General features: G+C 40.7%; 1 protein-coding gene across 1 annotated transcript in view; it reads right to left on the reverse strand.

Moving 5' to 3' along the window:
• LOC119429098 (nck-associated protein 5) overlaps window positions 1-16,326 on the reverse strand; it is a 90,036-nt gene that overhangs the window by 21,394 nt on the left and 52,316 nt on the right. The window contains exons 8-12 of the mRNA XM_037696816.1: window positions 10,423-10,527; window positions 8,225-8,413; window positions 4,400-7,935; window positions 3,851-3,956; window positions 2,021-2,108 (exon numbers count right to left, since the gene is read on the reverse strand). Coding sequence (XP_037552744.1) covers window positions 2,021-2,108; window positions 3,851-3,956; window positions 4,400-7,935; window positions 8,225-8,413; window positions 10,423-10,527 — 4,024 coding nt within the window. The remainder of the gene's footprint in view (window positions 1-2,020; window positions 2,109-3,850; window positions 3,957-4,399; window positions 7,936-8,224; window positions 8,414-10,422; window positions 10,528-16,326) is intronic.

Here is a 16,326-nt window from a genome sequence, read left to right on the forward strand (position 1 = left end):
ACATGAATATATCAGTTTATATGCTGATGATACATGAATATATCAGTGTATATGCTGACGATACATGAATATATCAGTTCATATGCTGATGATACATGAATATATCCGTTTATATGCCGATGATACACACATGAATATATCAGCTGATGCGTCATCCCCCCACTCCACCGGACATAAATTACGGACAAGATGAGTGCCCCGCCATGGCAAGTTATCTAGGGAAAACACTGACAGGTAAAAAAAAAATTTGCGGAAGCTAAACTGCTAACCGCTTAGATGACTGTCAGTCTGCGTCACGTCTTCGTCTCCTTCCATTTGAAGTTGCATCAACCAATCACATCTTGTCACGTGTACATGTATAAGCCCCAATAGCAAGCCCAACAGACTTTTCGAAACACGCCCACAACAAACAGGAACAAGCTTGTGAATATTTTTAGTGGACATAAAGCTGGTAAAATCTAATTTAGCTGAAGCTAATTCTGCTAACGGTCTCCAAAGTTAGTGAAAATGCTAATCTGAACCATCCAGCCTATTTTCTGCCATAGTTCAAAACCCTGCCTCTCTGATTGTATGGGGATACATTACTGCTACTACTATGAGAAGCTTTCACATCTGGAAAGGCACTATTAATGCAGAACAGTTAACATAAGTTTTCAATCAAAATCAAATCTAGAATCCTTCAACAGACAAGATGGGACAAGATTTTGTGTGCATGGCTTCCGATTCTTGGCCATGCACATTATCTGCAAGAGGACCTCAGCTTGTTCTTTACCCACATTTATGACTTAATCTGCAGGAGTACAAGTCTGGATTAAAGACAAGCAGATCTGGACCAACCAACGAACCACCAACCAATCATCCAATAAATGAACCAACCAACCAACCAACCAATGAACCAACCAATGAACAAACCAACAAACAAACCAACAAACAAACCAACCAACCAACCAACCAACCAATGAACAAACCAACGAACAAACCAACGAACAAACCAACGAACAAACCAACAAACGAACCAACGAATGAACCAACAAACCAACGAACCAACCAACAAATCAACCAACCAAGGAATGAACCAACCAACAAACAAACGAACCAAACAAACAACCAACAAACCAATGAATGAACCAATGAATAAACCAACCAACCAACTAACGAACCAAAGAACCAACCAAAGAACCAACAAATCAACCAACCAACCAATGAATGAACCAATGAACAAACCAACAAACAAACCAACAAATGAACCAACCAACCACCTAACCACCCAAAGAACCAACCAAAGAACCAACCAACCAATGAATGAACCAATGAACAAACCAACAAATTAAACAACCAACCAACTAACTAACCAACCAAAGAACCAACTAAACAACCAATGAATGAACCAACAAATGAACCAACAAACAAACCAACCAACCAATGAACCAACAAACAAACCAACCAACCAATGAACAAACCAATCACCCAACCAACGAATGAACCAACGAACGAACCAATGAACCAACCAACCATCATTATCTTTATCCGCTTCTTCCTTTTCGGGTCACGGGGGTCACTGGTGCCCTATTTTTCTAATTATTACTATTTATAATTTGTGTTTGTCTTTTCAGGAGATTTGCCACAGATATTCTTTTTGTCAACGCAGAGCTCCTGTGTAGAAGACAAAACACAGATAAAGTGATTTTAAGATAATCGGGAGACGCCTGGGACAATATTCAGATAGTTTTGAGACGATTTAGAAACACCTATAACGATTTTGTGACTATCTTTAGAGATAAGCTATCACATTTTATTTTATGTGTTCAAAATTCCTGCAACACGAGTGAGACTCTGACTCATGCGAGGAAACTGAGAATCCAAACAGTTGGAAAATGTTTCAAGACATTTTGGGGACTCTCTTGAGAATTCCCCTTTTGCAATTAGTCGTAGGCTTTGAGAAAGACCATCAGTAAAATGCGTTGATGTTGTGAGATGTGTGATTAAAACAGACGATAAAAAAGAAAAAAAAAGCTTTTACCGATCATGTGCTCTTGACACGTTGATCCTGGGATGTGTCCCTCCTCGTTTTCACCTTTCAGACTGATCTTCTGTGTCATGATGAGTGTCTGAAATGCAAACAATATGAACAACGCATCAATTTCAAAAGCCTTTGTGAGCTCAAATAATCCTGTACATTTTTTTTACCTTTTCAAATAAATACGCATCTTAAGTTTAGCTTGGGGAGAAGTCCGGCAATTATATTTTCAGCTGTTGCTCTAATTAGACTATTTAGAAGTTGTGGGTCATAAAAAGTGGCTCTTTTGTTCCATTTCTGAAGACGGGGCGCTTTGAGGACGGTATTAAATGGCCTTTTTGTCAAACAGAGTGCCTGCGATAAAGAGCTCCTCTGCGTTATCAAAACTCCTCATCATCAGGATTAAATTTCTTTCATTATGCTCTCAGACTGTCACTCTCCTCCTTGGCTCCAACTGATCTTTTTACTTTCTTTCATTACTGCTGCCTCGCTCTTTTTTTTTTTTTTTTTTTGGAGACAGACTCACTGACAGATAATAAAGAATAAGGTCAAAGCTTTAGCATTTTTGCTTACAAAGGCCAATCAAAGAGCTGACAGTAGCTGAAGTATCGTCCGCCGTCAAAAGCAAGTGAGCGATATTGTTCGTCTGTGTGCATTTGTTATGTCTCGTCTGTTAGCAAAATATCTTGCGAGCCGCTGTATGATTTTTAATGAAACTCTCACAAAGTCATCACTAGGTGTAAGTCTATAACTGATTACCTTTTGGAGGCAACCCCGTTCAAGATGGTCGCCACAGTCAACTGGCCTTAATAAACACAAAAGCAGCTAAAACACAGCCTGCTTCATATATTTTTAGATAAAATGTAGCTTTGGTAGTAGCTGAGCATTAATCCCAACACCTCCACTGAGCTGAACACATTGAACAAGATTTTTTTTGCCTGACACTTTAGCAAAAAACTGTTGGCGTCAGCCGTGTTTGTCTGTTAGCAAAATATCTCAAGAACCAGTGGGTAGATGGGAATCAAACTCCCAGAGTATAATAAATGGATGTATCGCAACAACTGTTTAACTTTTGGCGTTAATCTAATTCAAGATGGCCACCACAGCTAGTGGAACTTATATTTTACAAAAGTGGCAATACCTTGGTCAAGTTTACAGAAATTGAGCTGAAATTTGGTGTGGTAGTAGCTGAGAGTCATTCCCAACAGGTGCTGTGAGCACAAGCATATATTGCAGGTTCTCGCTATCTCCCATGAGATGGAGCCTACAAGGTTTGAGCAAAACAGCCACATCTATTGGCATCATACGACTATCTTAGATTATAGCTGGCGTGAAAGGTGGCGGGTGATATGCATTCCTTCAAGGAATGCTATGTCTTTAATTTCCGATGTAGTGTGGATATTTATGACTAAGCTGTAGCTTGAAAACCTTGCGGAACACAACGTCAGCATGCGTTAGAGCAGTGGTTCCCAACCGTGGTCCTTGCGGAACACCATACTGCATGTTTTAGTTGTTTCCCTGCTTTGACACACAGGATTTGAATAAATGGGTGATTAACAGGCTTCTGCAGAACTTGGAAGTAATTAAATCACTGAATCAGGCACGATGGAGTGGGGAGACATCTAAACCATGCGGGGTAGTGTTCCTTGAGGACCAGAGCTAGGAAAAATAAATAAATAAATAAACACGATTTTACTGTAGGCTGAGTCAGAACACAATCAATAGTGAGCCTTCTGGGGATGTGATGCTGAAGAGGCGGATGTGTTTGTGAACACGAGTGTGAAAGCCAGTGGGAATTCGCCCACAACGGAGTCGACAAAGTTGCTCACTCACAGCGGTGTCCGCACAGATCTGCGTATCGCCCTTCAGCTCGCCGTGCTTCTTGGGCGTGGAGACGGCGGGCGGCGACGCGGCCACGGAGCCGACCTTCCCGGCGGTCCTGAGGAGAAATAAAATTGATTGACCTGCTCTTTTGCGCCACAAAACACAGAAACGCTGTTTCATGTTGAACGGCATCTAAACAGGCTCGTCTTTGTGCGGAGAAGAAAAACCCGCCGGCTGGGAGTCCAAGTGGAAAATCAATGAAGTGAGAAGTAAGACACGTTGAGCTTTTCTTAGCACGAGCGTACTTCGCTCTGAGTCTGCCGACTGCTGGTTCAAGAGCTGTTTACGCTCACCAGAGCAGACTCAAACCGACAGCCGGTGTTCAAGAGTGATTTAGTGGCGGCTCATGTTTAATTTAAGAGATTTATTTTAAGGTGTCAATCCCCCTGACAGAAAGACAGCTCTGAGAAGTGACAGGAAGTAATCAGCACAGTATCTTATTAATTAAAGATAATGTATGCCTAATTTTCTCAATGACAAAGACGCTGCTTTACCCACCTGCCAAGAAGGTCCTTGACAAACTGGTCTTTGCCGATTAATGCTGTGGTGCACTGGATCTGACTGGCGATCTGACCCATCTGGTTGTTGCAGTGGTCCATGATGGAGCTCAGCTTATTGTTCATCTCACACAGATTTGGCACGTCCTGACTTTCTTTCTTCTTCTCCTTCTTCTTGTCAGACTTCATCTGTTTGCCTCCGAGCACCGAGCCAATCTTCAGCTCTTTCTTCTCCTCTTTTCCCTTCGGGGCGTCTGCCTTTTTGCCGTTCAATGCTGGAAGTTTGCTCCTGCGGAGGCCGAACCAGTTGGCCAAAGAGGGCCCGGTCTTTTGTTTGGCCTCGCTGGCAGCCACCTTCTCTTGTTCTTGACATTTCTGCAAGTTCTCCTCGATGCCCATCATGACTTTCTCTTCGATGGTGCACGCCGCAGGGCTGGTTTTCTTCTCCTCTGTGTCCGCGGGTTTGTTCGGGGACTCCGTCTTGGTTTTTACTTGCTCGTTAGGGGTGATTGCTATACCGTCAATCTCTTTCGAAGGGTTTTCCCAGTTATACAGAGAAGCAGATGGAGGCTGGAACTGCGGATGAGAGGCTACTTTTGATGGTTTTCGGATATTGTTGAAAATATTCCTTTCGCTTATGGGTAAACTCTTCACCTCTTTATGACAAGGTGAAGTGGCACCCTCCCCTTTCACTCCACCTAGCAACCCGTCACCTGTAGAGCCAGATTTAGGGGTTTTCTCTGGGAGGATATTGTGACTATTTGACCCCGTCATCCCCCCATAGTGACTAAGCCTCATCCTGGGGGAGTGGATAGGACTCTCAGTTACCCCAACAATGGGTACCTCTAAAGAACTTTGTCTTGTCAGAGAATTACCCCTTTCGCTTGAGTTGGTGATGATTTGCGTTCTGATTTTTCCCGGACCTTCTAGTGCATTCACACTGGGTTTCTCAATGTAGTTGGTGCTGAAGCTCTGGCTACGAGCTTTGGCGCCGTTCATCCCCAAAGCTGGCTTTAGATGGGTTTTTGTGTTAACAGATATGGACCTACCAAAATGTTGACTAATCCTTTTCCCCTTATTACAAACGTCCCCCTCCTCTGACAATACAGCATTATGTACATCCTCCTCCTGTAGGGGACACTGAACCTCACCTTTCCCCTCTGTGGGAGACATCTTGGGTGGTAAATCGATAGTATATGCAGCTTGCAAGCTGTCGCACTGGGTCGAAGCATTAGAAGTCGCTGTTATTTTGGAGGCAGAGTTGATATGATCTTTCTCTTGTTTGCCTGGTACAGTGGGACTGCTTATATTGGTAGGAGGGGATTTCAAAAAGGCTTTAAATCCCATTGGGATTCGAGTCTTTGAGGCTTTTTCCGCTTGGTTAGGCGACATAACAGCTGAGCTGGGAGGGCTGACAATAGCTTTGCTGTTCTGCTGCTCTGTCTGACATTGAGGGGAGTCTTGAAGGGATATAGGTAAACTAATAGAGGTCTTTTGCACCGACTGATGGACATTTTCATGAGCAGGTGCTTTTTTACTTGCAAATGAAGTCTGAAGTGAAGTCCCTCTGAGTGCACCATAGGGAGGAGGAACATTCTTTGAGCTTCTAGGTGCATTTTCGGGTTCTTGAGCACACCCTGAGTTTGCAGAAGGGAGGTAGTCTTTCGTACGTTTGGAAGTGCCTTTAGTAGGTGTCTGAGTCACAAGGGACTTTTGAAGGAGATGACTGGTTTTCTCGACCAGCTTCTGAGGTGCAAGTGCAGTTCCATAGCCTGCGTCCAGGTCTGAACAGTCTTTATCTTTGATGGGTAAAGTGGTTTGCATATTTGGTGCGAGGGAAGTGTGGTAACTTGGGGGAGGGCCCCTCCCAGTGGTTGATGTGGATGGTTGAGCCATCCCTATTTTATGTGCTTGAGGCGAGCCTTCGTAATTTGGTCTGATGAGTAAAGAGGTGGTGCGGCCCGGGGGAGGGGGAGGAGAGGGAGACCTGAGTTTGTTTTTGCCAGTTTCACAGTGTTTGTCTCTGGTTGGTTGCTCACTAGTGTCTGCGTACTCCAGATGCCTTCTCGGAAGTTGGGGGGAACTGGAAGAGGGACCCTTGCTCCATTCAGCCCTGTTGGTGAGCTTGGAGTTTATAACCTTTGGGCTCTGTGAACAACTTCCCTGTGTCTTTATAAATCTGGAGATTTTTACTGTTGGAGAACAGGGGGATTTCTCCTCAGCTGAGTGTCCTGAGTTCCCATTATTACTTGGCTCCGTTGTTTTAGACGGTCTCAGTGGTGATGCTGATGGTTTGTTGCGACCAGGAATTTTTGAACCACTGGACTTAGAATCACTCATCGCGGGGATGGAGTGGACTTTATTCGCCCGGGTGCTTGGTGGTTTAATTAATTTCCTCTGAGGAGTTAGCTCCATTGACAGCCTATCTGCACTTCCCTCCCTGCTATTGCTGACTTTGCTAGTCTCACATTCTGATGGCTTTTCTGGAGCTACAAGAACAGTATAGTTCCTTGCGTTTACAGGTTTTTGCCTTGTTGGACTCTCTTGGGGTACAAGCTCTGCATAATTAGGAACTACATTGCTGCTTTGTACATCATCTGTACTTGCTACAAGCTTCTGGGGGCAAAGTTCAATAGGTTCTCCTGCTGCATCAAATATTGCTAATATGCTCTCCTCAGACTGGGTGCACTTTGTTTCTTTTGGCTCCTTCAGCAGGCTGAAAGGTGTTGGCCGTCCATCAGCAGACTGGGTGCGTCCCTGATCTCGCCGTAAGTATTTTTGTTTGAGGAGCTTGGCGGCGTCCCTGGACAGTCTCCTGAAGTCCATCTCAGCTTGCTCTGGCGGCTGAGATGTTCGGACATCGCTGCACTCAGAGTTGAGTTCTGAGACATCGATGTCAGAGAGGCGTTTTGGTCCGTCTGGGTCAGAGGGTAAGTGAAGCTTGGATGGTTTACTAAAAGCTGATTTATGGACCCTTTCAGGTAGAAAACTGTTAATGTAGCTCATGAGCTTCTCTGGATGCTCTTTTGAGTCAGAAAAACAGAGTTTCTCAGCCACGGTACTTGAGGTACCATCACCACCAGCCCCACTTTCCTGTGTCCCCTCCCAGCTACACAAACTGTCCGAGATGCTGTGGGAGAGCTTCTTACAGTGAAACCAACAGTCCTTGGTAGGGATGTTATCTCTGCAGCTGGATTGTGCCAATTCATCATCAGCATCATCTGAATCGTAAAAAAACTGCTTGCAACGAGCAGCCGAAGTTCTGACAACATGGGTTGGCTTAGAAACCCCTTTACTGCTACTCTTGATACCCAGAGAGTAGATGCCCTCGTTGGAGTTCATGCATTCTTTGTTGCCCGACCTGGAGACCTTAGATGAACTGGAAGAGGTTCTGTGTTTTCTCCTTTGGAGTTTCCTCAGTCCTTCCAGTATGTGGCTCTCTTTGCATCTTGTGGGTGGCTGCTCCTCTGGAGGTGCGCAGATGTTACTGGGAGCCGACGAACCCAAACTCAGCCTCTTCTCCCAGGTCAGAGAGGACTTCAGGGCAAGAACAACAGAGGTTAAAAACTGGTTATTGTTTTGGCTTGGGACTTTAGAGCAAACAAGTCAAATTTCAAGTCGTATAACTCAGATTTTTAATGTTTTCATTGTTGGATCTCAAAAGCACCATTTGAAGTCATGGTCATCAATCTCTAACAGAAAGATAAGGGATTAATTAGGGCCTCAAAAGAACAGGAAACTTGTGATGAGCTGCCATTTGTCTGTTTTTGCGGAACTGATATGTGTGGGGTTTGTTTTTTGTTTTTTTTAGAGTGAAAGGCTTTACCATTTTCCCGCAGGAGCGTCCATCATTCCAGGTGTACGAGCCACTGGAGAATTCACTGCATGCACTTGACAGAGACAGCTCACTACTGCTGCAGCTGCTGCGTGGGTAGACGGGCGCCGGTACTGTCAGATTCAGCTGGCTCAGACACTTTGACACAGGGAGACCCGCCTTTCCATTGGCCTGAACTTCCTGTGAGGAAAATAGACTTAATAATAGAGTAACTAACATGCTAGATGTTGCATTCATCTGTTCATTCAACCTTTATTTGTACAGGTTAATCTCACTGAGTCACAAGGACTCATTTTCAAGAGACCTGTTTTAAACAAAAAAGCTATAGATGAGGTACACACAACAATAAACAGTGATAAAAAGCATATAAAATGAAAAGTTAATAAAAGTAGTGATATAAAACAAAATAAAAACAAGGTACATTATAAACCGGGAAGAAGGAACATGTCTGCATTGATTTTTGCATTGAATTTGTTTAAAATCCCTTAGAGAGAACAACGACATCTTCAGATCTTTTTGCAAGGTTTTCCAGGATACAGGAGTGGAGTAAGAGAAGGCCCTTTTGCCGAATTCAGTCTGCACTGAGTGGACGCTGCAGGTAATGATGTCGAGAGTGCACGCTGTAGCTGCACTGACGACGTGATACGTAGGAGGACGTATAAGAAGGCATCAGAACAAGGAATAATTTAAAGATGAAAATGTACCAGTGTGAGAGTCTGCGTGAAGTAAATTATTATTTTTTTGCACTTACCCTTTATTTATCCAGGTAGTCTCATTGAGCCACGAGAACTCATTTTCAAGAGAGACCTGTTTAGAGAGCAGATGGTGGGGGTTAAGGGCCTTGCTCAGGGGTCCAGAGTGGGGCGAATGAGGGTGGAGGGAGGTGTGTGTGTTTCACCTTTTCCACCCACATTTTGATGTTGATTGTACCGGGAGGTGAACCTGCGACTTTCCGATCACAAGCCCATCTTCTAACCTCTGCGCCACCACTCCCCTGATGACCATTTAACCAGTGAATACAGGGTGCAGTGATGGGTACGGTAGTTACAGCCAGTTATGAATCTTAGCACATCGTGATAGACAGTGTCCAACATCTGCAAGGTGCAGGAGCACTCATGTAAATAATGTCACCATAATCAATGGCCTGATGGAAAGCAGCAGTTACAAGGCGTTTCCTAGCGTTCAGAGTTAAACAAGATCTATTTCTGAAAAAGAAACCCAGTTTTAATTTCAGTTTCTTTATCAAGTTTTCAACATGAGGCTTTAAAAAAGAGATGTATATGGACCAAAATCCCCAAGAATTTGTAAAAATTGACAACCTCAATAGGAACACCATTCATAGATAAGATAAAAGGAAGGACTGCTGGTACCGACTTCCTGTTTGAAAACAACATCTCTTTGATTTTATCAGCATTTAGCACCAGTTTGAGACGGAACAAATGTGACTAGATGATGTCGAATGCAGACTGTAATAGCTGGAAAACCTTAGCAACTGATTTAGCTCGACAATACACAACTGTATCGTTGGTATAGAAATGTTAAGGATGAATCAGGACTACATTATGTATGTATATTGAAAAAAAGTGGGTCCTAAGACTAAGCTTTGTGGTACACCACTTTTGACAGTTAAATAACTAGAAGTACCACTGTGTTGAACACACTGTCTCCGATCTGAGAGATAATTAGAAAACCAATAAGCTTTGACTTTATAATTCAAATCTTGCTCTTTGTTTTGCATTGAAACTACAACATTGTTTGGTTTTGTTTTTGGAGTTTCATATTCATATTGATGGCATTCCCATGAACCACCATGTCCAACACTCTATCCTATCTGTGTTCCAGTAGCACACATTAGTTTATCAAATGGCATTCTCAGAGGGGTAAAAGAGTAAAAGAGTGGAGAAAACTCATCTTCAAGACTTAATGCATAATACATAAGAGGACTAATGTTCCATAGAGTCTTGGAGAGTCATTTTTACTGCCCACAAGTCCGAATCGATGGGTTTCTGGTAATATGACAAGGATTTATTCCTCTTAGCGCCAAGTGATATCACTAGATTTTCTTTTTGGTGAGTGCAGGATTTTTTGCCTGTATTTTAATATGTTGCAGTGATTTAAAAAAAAAAAAAGGTGGTACAGAATGAGACAGAGAGATGCATTGCCCTCGGTGTGTTTCTCGTTATGCTTACGTTAGAGGGTGAGTTCGTGCTCCTGGAGAGCAGGAAAGCCTTGCTCCTCTCCTGCTCCAGAAGCAGATCAGCCGCAGACAGATCCATGATCCGAGAGTGGAGTTTCTGAAAGTCAAAAGGGAAGGACATGCTACAGTGATTCTTTTGGCTTCGGGGAGCTCAAGAGATTGGAGTAAGCCATCCACTGTAAGATCTGAGATACGGCAGATTGGTACAAGGTTTTTTTTTTTATTGATTGTCCTGTTTTCTCCAAACTGAACTTTCTTTAAAGTTACACACAATGAAAAAAAAAGAAAGAAAGCAAAATAATTTTATATTATATATATTGTTTTTATTCCTACCCATCAGATTTCCTCCAATGGAGCACACAGAGCTCTGATTCTCCCCACTCAAAGTCATTAATGGGGAAAAAAAAAGTGAATAGGAAATAATTACATTGGAGGGCTGGGGATTCGTTTGATTTTCTTTTTTAAAAATTTTTTGTGCAAGTCCCTTCTGCCGGTTAACTCTTGTACTTGAGAAGGGAAGGACACAAAACTAAATACAGTTCCACGTTTTCATCTCAGAACTTAATTACACTGGATCCCCTGCGCTTAAATTAAGCTGCAAATACACAGGAGCGCTTGATCTTAAACTCCACTTCCTGCACTAAAGTTCCGTCAACGAGTGTTTGCACAGCAGTCCTCTTCTAGTGGATCCACTAAGGTCCGTTATCATCACCCGGCACTGGAAGTTAAAGCAATAACTTTTTTTGCCCTTGTATGTGTGTGCCCGGTTTGTCTGTTAGCAAAATATTTCATATTGCACAGGACAGACTTTAATGAAACTTTCAGGAAATATTCAATAGTATGTCTTCAAACAAAAGTGACTAAATTCTTCAATTTTACAGATATTAAGCTAAAATTTGACGTAGTAGTCGCTGACAGTCATACACTAAACATACTTTGAGCAATACATTTTCTAATAGCACACAAGACTGCGCATAACGTTATTTTTAATGTTTGTTCAAAATACCTAAAATTACATAAGATGTTCAGTCTAAAATTGGCATAAAAGATGGCTAGTGATATGTATTACCTTGAAGAATGCCAGGTCTTTATTTACCCTTTTTTCTAGGGATGCACGATATTATCGGCATGGTATCGTCCGATATTGGCGATAAAGTTAAATATCGGCCATTCCATCAAAATAACTCACCGATATAAAAGGTGCTATTTTTGTATAACAACACAGTGACAAGGATGCCTGTAGCCCCAGCATGTTATGACATCACACGCACTATTGAGTCTAGATTTCTGAAAATTTACAAATTTGCACTGTTCGAGTGTTGTCATTGTGTTAGAGAGAGTAAATGTCATGAATAAATTTGACATTAAACATAATCCAAGTTGAAAGTGTTGCATCATTTTCAGCCCCTTTTTGTAGTATTTTAATTCCACAGCAGAGAAATCTATGTAGTCACTGTAGGTCTAGGGGGAAAAATATCGGTATTGGCCAAATACGTTTTAACATATCGGCATATCGGATATCGGCCAAAAATCCAATATCATGCATCCCTACTTTTTTCAGGTGTTACCAACACAGGCAAATGCTCAGATGGTGTAATTGCCAAATAAAAATGTCCATATCAACCAAAAAAGAAAGCTGTATTTTTTTCGTTAGCATTCAATTTATTTATTTGAGAAAACAATTCACTTTATATCAAATTTTTGGTTTGTCTGAAATATAAACCTTTCAATACCGTGATCACGTGACCATTTTTCCTTTTGTATTGGTGAAAGCTTCAAAAAAGCTTTTAGTCAGAAAATGTTTTCTGCTCATCGGGGAAAAAAAGGAGAAAAGCCAAAACAGTGTGTTCTTTAGCTGTGTGCTCTAAATGGATTGTCCTTTTATCTGTAATATATCAATGATATTCTGTGTTATCAGCAAGGAAGTCATTAAAAGAGCCCAGCATGTGAAAAAAAAAAAAAAAAAAGAGTAAAGTCTTCTTCCAAGCTAGGCTAATGGCTAGGCTAACAAGTTTTAAAATGTTTTTTTTTCACATTTATAAAACAACTCTTTCTATTTCTATTATACTCTTTCTCTATTAGTTAATATTCTTTAAACTTTGGAGCTAGTTTGGCTAAATATTAGCAAAATTAACATTCAATGGGCTAGCCGTTAGCCTAGCCTGGACAAATACTTTTCCTGCTTTTGCCAAACTTCGTCTTCTATGAATAGTTGTGGCTGATAAGCTTCGGAGTACTGCAAACATTAACAACATCAAAGTTGACTGGACAGTCCCTTTAAGGTAAAAAAAAGAAAGTACAGTAGTCCCTCGTTTATTGCGGCGGATCCGTACCCTGAAGCCCCGCGATAAGTGAAAAACTGCTAAGTAGGAATAGTAGTATATGTAGTAAGTAGTATTTATTTTACTATTTATATATACAGTATATACATATTAAACCCTTCCTACACTCTTGCAATATTCTAAACAATGTTTCTAAACTCTAAACACTATAAAAGAGCACAGAATGTCATGATTTCAGCTCTCTGCCTCCGGCTGCTCTTTTGGCCACGCCCACTTCTCTGCATAGAGATCAGCTGATCAGTTGCAGGAGGAAGCTTCTCCCACAGCTGTGGGCTGCACACAGGTGCTAAATCATTTAAAATAAGTTATTTAAAAAAAAATAATAAATCCATGTCAATTGTGCGGCTCATCCATCAATCAGCCATTGTGTGTCATGTCCAATCTTACTTTGAAAAACCACGACTGAGCGAGTCCGCGAAATACGAACCGCGACGTAGCGAGGGACTACTGTATAATTTTAGACTTTATGGATTCTAGAGTTTTAAAATTTTAGGTTTGAGGCTAAGAAGTTGTCAATTTTTAAAGCCTTTATGACACATTTCAGGCCTCCCTGCTGCCGGGAGTGGCTGATGTGTCGCAGGAGCCCATGATCTTATCATTGGGTGCTCGATTTCACCTCCTCAGCATCCTCATCAAGGATTCAGTCAATAGTGACACAGGGTCACGGGGGGGAGACAGTCGAAGGAAATGGTAGATGACAAGGCCAGCTTTTATAAGTTCAAGGCCGATCTCAAAGTCAAAGACGCTAATTGTGAAGTTCTTCAAAATGATCATGCAAATATTGGTGCTTTAACGCCAGGGAAAATTCTGTTTTAGTTTGACAGCCGAAGAAGACCAAATGGCTTTCTGCTTTATTTTATTTTTATTGTTTTGCTTTTGACAGTGATTGTATTTCAAGACAATAAATATTATGTCAGAATGGCAGCAGGGGACAGCTGTAAAAGCACACCCATCAGTATCGGCAGCTGCCGTCCAAATCTCTGTGGTGGAAGCAGCTAAACAAAGAGGAGAAAAGACCTGCATCTGTTCCTAACAGGGTTGGTTCATCACAGTCATGTTTCAGTGTGATTTCAAGCAGCCTTGTTGTGTTCACACTATTGTGATCCTGTTTATATTTCTTATAGCTACTATCCCTATTCCATACGTTTTTCAGCATCTAACCCGTCCTGCAGTTTTCAAGCTATATGTACTGTATTTCAACAAATCATATATCAAAACGTTCAGCTCGTTCAGGAGAAGGGTGCACCAGCACTTTTGGTATTGGTGAAACTTTAGCTCTTTGAAATATTTAGTCTTTTCTGCTATTTTTTTCTCATAGGAAATTAATTGAGCTCATGTTACATCCTTCAAACCTTTAGATGTGTTTACAACCTTTTACTGCTCCTTTCACATTTTGTTCTGCTTCAGCTTCTTTGTGTAAATTTAACTTTTTTCAGCTAGTTTCAGCTGTTTTGCACTCTTTTCAGATTATTTCTGCTAACTACAACATTTTTGTGCTTCTTCTAATTTATTTCGGTTAATTGCAGCTTGTTATGCTCCTTTCAGCTTATTTCTGAATGTTTCAGCTTGTTCTGCTATTTCAATTACTATTTAGCTGCTTTAATGCTAATTTTAGCCTTTTCAGCTAATTCCACATTTTTTGCACCCATTTCAAGTTTTTTTCAGCCTAATTCAGCAAAAATATGCTCTCTCCCCTTCCTTCATGTAATTTAAGCTTCTTTCTGCCTTTTCAGCTGCTTTTCAGCTATTCTTGGCTAATTTCAGCTTTTATCAGATAATTTCCCCTTTTTGTGCTAATTTCTGTTTCTTTCAGCCTAACTGGGCAAACATGTGTTCTTTCTGCTTTCCTTCTGCTAATTTAAGCTTGTTCTACCTTTTTCAGCTACCTTTTTAGCTAATTTTTGGTTTTCAGATAAATTCAAATTTTCATGGTAATCTCTGCCACTTTCAGCCTAATTACCTTATTTCTGCTCATTCCAGCGTATTTCTGCTAATTTCATATATTTCAGGTACTACTTAGTTGTTTTTATGCAAATTTTAGCCTTTTCAGCTAATTCCACTTTTTTTTTTTTGCACTCTCTTCCATTTCTTTCAGCCTAATTCAGCAGAAATCTTCACTTCCCTCTGGTAAATTTGTAAGCTTCTTTCTGCCTTTTCAGCAACTTTTCAGCTGTTTTTTTCCGAAAGTTAGCTTTTTTATAGCAAATTTCCTAATTTTAGGCCTAATTTCTGCTTATTTAAACCAATTTTAGCAAATATATGTTGTCTGCTTTCTTCTGCTAACTTAGGCTTATTCATCCATTTCAGCTACAGATATAATCATGCTTATATCTAATTTCAGCTGTTTTTCAGCAAGTTCTTCAGCAATAAGCATTCACATTGCATTTTTGCAGGAAATGCAATTTCTGTTCTTGTTTTTAATTGTATAAATTGTTTATGTTTCCAAGCACTACGTCTTTTCATCTTTGTCCCCCCACATAATGGTTTGATTGACGTCTACAACTGGTTAACTTGTGAAGTTCTACCAATTCAAAATAGTCACAGCTAATTAACCTTAGCTAAAGGAAAAATGGTCTATAGCTCAGTCAGTGGTACAGATATTGAACTAAACTCTGGTGTGGTGGTAGATGAGAGTCATCCTCAACAAACAGTCGGAGTGTTAACATCTCACTAGATCGTACTAAATGAAATGGAAGTGTGCGTTGGGACTCATTTGACACCTTCCTGTCAGATTTAATCATCAGGAACACCAACATTTCTGAAAGAAAACAACTCTTTGTCTTCTTTTTAATTCAACATCCGAATCTGAATAAATTACGTCCAGGGAAGGTGTGCATCTGGTGTGGTTACTGTCAAAAGAATTATGGTTCTTTATCAGAGATACTGGAGAGGCCCGCGGGGGGAAGCGGGGACCGTTTAATTACTGATAAGCTAAGGGTCCAGAGCGGGATGGGAAACTGAACACTCAAATGCTTGATTAAGTCTCCCTCTGCTCGTGGCTCCAGGGACAAGAAAACGAGAAAGAAAATAATATTCACTGCGGCTATTTTATGTTTTAATTTGATATTATGCTCTAATGTTTTACTGAGTTGAAACTTAATAAGAGAATTATCAAAATAAATGATTATTTTTGATCATTCTTCACAGTCGTACACTCGAAATGAGAAGTCAAAGAAATATAAATATCTGTACCACTTTACAATAAGGCTCCCCTTATAGATGGCTGATAAATAGTTCATAGATATGTTATCACTTCCTCTATAAACACTTTATAAATCATTAATAATTGTTTATTATGCATTGATGAAATGTGACAGAGACAAAACTGACCAGTTTCTTGCCAAATAGTGAGCCAAATCTGTTCATCTATATATTTCAACTAGAGTTGTTAAATTAAACATTTCACACTGTTACTACCTCGTAAGCACAATAAGTTTATGTAAACCTATTTCTTAAGCATATACTATTGTAATTTATCACTGCATTAGAAGTATCTAAAACTAATATCGTAAAAAATTTGGTTTACAAGTGCTTATTGTATATGTATATATATA

Source organism: Nematolebias whitei, chromosome 23 (genome assembly GCF_014905685.2).
Source record: "Nematolebias whitei isolate Nwh7 chromosome 23, NemWhi1, whole genome shotgun sequence".
Taxonomy (NCBI): Eukaryota; Metazoa; Chordata; class Actinopteri; order Cyprinodontiformes; family Rivulidae; genus Nematolebias; species Nematolebias whitei.